The following is a 3724-nucleotide window of genomic DNA, read 5'->3' on the forward strand; positions in this document are numbered from 1 at the left end:
AAGAGCTCCGCGCCCGCGGCTCACTACACTTGTTACCGCTTGTCCTGGGAGCGCAGAGGGCGAGCTCGGGCTGCGGGCAAGGCGGGAAGCGGCCGCGGGCAACTCGGAGACCCAGAGGGACACAGAGCTCGCTCTTATATCTGTTATAACCAGCCATCTAACCCCATCCCAAACACACACCCATCCATCCCACCCGCCTGGGAAGGCAGCCAGCGGTCCGCTCTCTGAGCCCAGGGGGGGAACTAGCCCCAACCATGAGCAATCAGTACCAGGAGGAGGGCTGCTCCGAGAGGCCCGAGTGCAAAAGTAAATCTCCAACTTTGCTCTCCTCCTACTGCATCGACAGCATTCTGGGCCGGAGAAGCCCGTGCAAAATGCGGCTGCTGGGAGCCGCGCAGAGCTTGCCCGCCCCGCTGGCCAGCCGCGCTGACCAGGAAAAGGCTATGCAAGGTAAGGTTGCGCCCCTTAAGCACCTGCAAAGGGCGCTGGGCACTGTCTTCAATGTTTGATGTTCGGGGGCCAAGGGACTTGGGGATTTTTCAAGTTGGCGACCAGAAACAGATAGGAGAACTCTGAGGCCTGCCGCCTCCAAGAGCGACGAGATAGCCAGCGCTTGTCTCTCCTTGCCTGTGTGCTTCCAGAAACGGCACTGGGGAGCCTTCGATTCTCAGTGTTGGTCATTAGGTAGTCTAAATGTCCATTTTGGTGGCTTTGGGTATGCTTTGAATAGGACTGGCAGGTTAGAAACAGCAGATTCCCCCCCCCCTTCCTTAGACCTTTATAACCACAACTTGATGAAGGCAAGAACCCCAAAAGCTGATGAATGGGGACTCTAAACCGGAGTGAGCCTTGGCTTTTCCCTTTGAAAGATTTCTTTATATGCGGTATTTTGCTTTTATTTTTTTTAAGAAAAGTACATTACTTACTGACCTTTTTAAAAGCAAAGCTTTACAAAACCTTTCCCCCTCCGCAACACTCCTTCCTTATTGTATTTGAAAGATCTGAAATGAGTGGCTTCTGGGTGCTATTTTTCCCCCCTCGGGTATATTTTTCCTAAAAGTATCAAGCCATTGAGATGTTTAAAACGTCTTCTTTTCTGAGATGAAAAAAGAAAATCCACACCTATGGTTTTGCCCCAAACCTGTAAAACTCGAGTTTTGCCTTGAGCTGGATGCAGAAGTGTCCGCAGGGGAAATCTGAAAAGCTGCGGTCTAGCCCAACCTTGGAATTCAGGAGCAGATGCTGGAGATGGCCCCATTGAAAGGAAAATGGACTTTTTCCTCTTCTCTTTCTCTTCCTCTTTCTGTCACCCTCTTTTGCTCTGTCTCTTTCTGTCTGTCTGTCTGTCTCTTTCTCTCTCTTTCTAGCCTGCAGTTGTACCGGTGCCAGGCGCTTCCTCGAAGGGAAGGAGACCCGTGCCTGTTGCACCTCCTCACTAGTTTCCCTTCCAGGCCTATCCCAGGCCATTTTCACCGGCTGGATTTTCCTTTGCATTTGCCGGTGCAAGGGACCCCCCCTCCCCCTTCCCGCCGGGCCAGGCGCCCCCGGGCCACAGAGCCACTTCGCCCCGCAGGGGTCGCCGCGGGACAGCACCCCTCCCGCCGGCCTGGGGTGCGGGGGGCCGCCGCAGATCCCTCACAAAGTTGAAAACTTGAGTGATGTCATTTTGGGTTTTTTTTTGTTTTGTTTTTTTAAAGTTGCTTCACGTTTTCAGTTTCAACTCTGTCCCGAAATGGGAAGGGAGCACAAAACAAAAAGTGGGTGAAGGAGGGGGGGGGGAGAACGAAGGAAAGAGAAAAGGATGGAAAGGGAAGACTAGGAGGAAAGGATGAGGCCAAGGGAAGCAAGAGAAAGAAAAGGAGAAAAGAAAGGAATGGGGAAGTGTGAAAGGAACAGTGAGAAACTCACAAGGAAACGAAGAGCAGAGTGAAAGGGGAAAGGAACCGAGGGGAAAGGGAACCAGAAGGAACAGAAGATGCAGGAGATGGAGTTGGGTGGTGCGAGGTTTCCCGCGTGGGGCCTAGGCACTGGGGGGACAGCAGCGGGCTGATCCCTCAAAGCGGTTGTGGTGGGGGGGGGGGCTGCCCGGGCCCGCCGGCGCCGCTGATCGTTCCTTTTCCTTTGCCCGCAGGCTCCCCCAAAGGCAGCAGCGCCCCATTTGAGGCCGAGCTGCACCTGCCGCCCAAGCTGAGGCGCTTGTATGGCCCCGGTGGGGGTCGCCTCCTCCAGGGCGCCGCGGCGGCGGCGGCGGCAGCGGCGGCGGCGGCCGCGGCGGCGGCCACGGCCACGGCGGGGCCTCGGGGGGACGCGCCGCCACCGCCCCCTCCCACAGCGCGGCCCGGGGAGCGGCCAGACGGCCCGGGGAGCGCCGTGGCCGCCGCGGCGGCGGCCGCTGCCGCCTGGGACACGCTGAAGATCAGCCAGGCGCCGCAGGTGAGCATCAGCCGCAGCAAGTCGTACCGCGAGAACGGGGCGCCCTTCGTGCCGCCGCCGCCCGCGCTCGACGAGTTGGGCGGCCCGGGGGGCGTCGCGCATTCGGACGAGCGACTCGGCGCGGCCAGCGGCCCCGGCGGGGCCCAGGCGGCGAGTGGCGGCCCGGGAACCGAGGACGACGAGGAGGAGTTGTTAGAGGAGGAGGAGGAGGAAGAGGAGGAAGAGGAGCTGCTGGAGGACGACGAGGAGGAGTTGCTGGAGGACGATGCCCGGGCGCTGCTCAAGGAGCCCCGGCGTTGCACGGTGGCCGCCACTGGGGCCGTGGCCGCCGCCGCCGCCGCCGCCGCCGCCGTGGCCACCGAGGGCGGGGAGCTGTCGCCCAAGGAGGAGCTGCTGCTGCACCCCGAGGACGCGGAGGGCAAGGACGGCGAGGACAGCGTGTGCCTGTCGGCGGGCAGCGACTCGGAGGAGGGGCTGCTGAAGCGCAAGCAGCGGCGCTACCGCACCACGTTCACCAGCTACCAGCTGGAGGAACTGGAGCGAGCCTTCCAGAAGACGCACTACCCCGATGTCTTCACCAGGTATGGACGGGGCCGGGGGGGGGGGCGATCGCGGCAACTGTGGAGGGGGGGGTGGAGAGGGGGAGGCACGGGATCAAGCTCCCCCTCCCTACTCGTGATCCCCCCCTAAACTCGGGGCGATCACTTGGCCTTGGACTTTGCCAAGGCACCCCGGCCCACACGACCACCTTTGGTCTCTCTGGAAAAGCAAAACCCCAACTCTTTCTCTTTCCCATACCTGCTCTGAGCCTTTGCGGTTTAAGTTGGGGTGCGTTCTTTCCTCCCCAAGGTCGTTCCAGTGTAATGTGTTCCAAAATGACTTTACTTAGGGGGGGGAACAAATGAATCCTTCAAATGAACACCCAATGGAGCCACTTTGGCGAGGCGCGCGCCACACACGCACTGGCCCCGCGCGCGGTGGCCCGGGCCAGATCCCAAGTGCGGCGGCGCAGGAAGAATTGCAGCCAGAGCAAAAGCAGGGGCTATTTTGGGTCATTGTCCTGCACACCCGCCACCCCCCTGCCTGGTGCCCTAAGAGTCTGCTGGGTATCAGTTACACTGTTCGCAGTGAAGCTGGAACCCTTGCCTGCAGAGAGGGCCAAAAAACAAAACAGAAAACAACACCCCCCCCCCCCAACCTGACTCCTGTCATTTGAGAACTCCTGGAATAACCAAGTCGGAACAGGGCACTGTTTTGGTGTCTGTACACCTGAGCCGGCACCAGCCAGAAT

The 3724-nt window shown here is 59.8% G+C and overlaps 1 protein-coding gene across 1 annotated transcript in view; it reads left to right on the forward strand.

The window, feature by feature from the left end:
* The first annotated feature begins 254 nt into the window (after positions 1 to 254).
* Positions 255 to 3724, forward strand: part of Arx (aristaless related homeobox) — an 11641-nt gene continuing 8171 nt past the window's right edge. Inside the window, 2 exon segments of the mRNA XM_048336727.1 lie at positions 255 to 450; positions 2132 to 3014. Coding sequence (XP_048192684.1) covers positions 255 to 450; positions 2132 to 3014 — 1079 coding nt within the window.

This window comes from Perognathus longimembris, chromosome 28, assembly GCF_023159225.1.
Source record: "Perognathus longimembris pacificus isolate PPM17 chromosome 28, ASM2315922v1, whole genome shotgun sequence".
Taxonomy (NCBI): domain Eukaryota; kingdom Metazoa; phylum Chordata; class Mammalia; order Rodentia; family Heteromyidae; genus Perognathus; species Perognathus longimembris.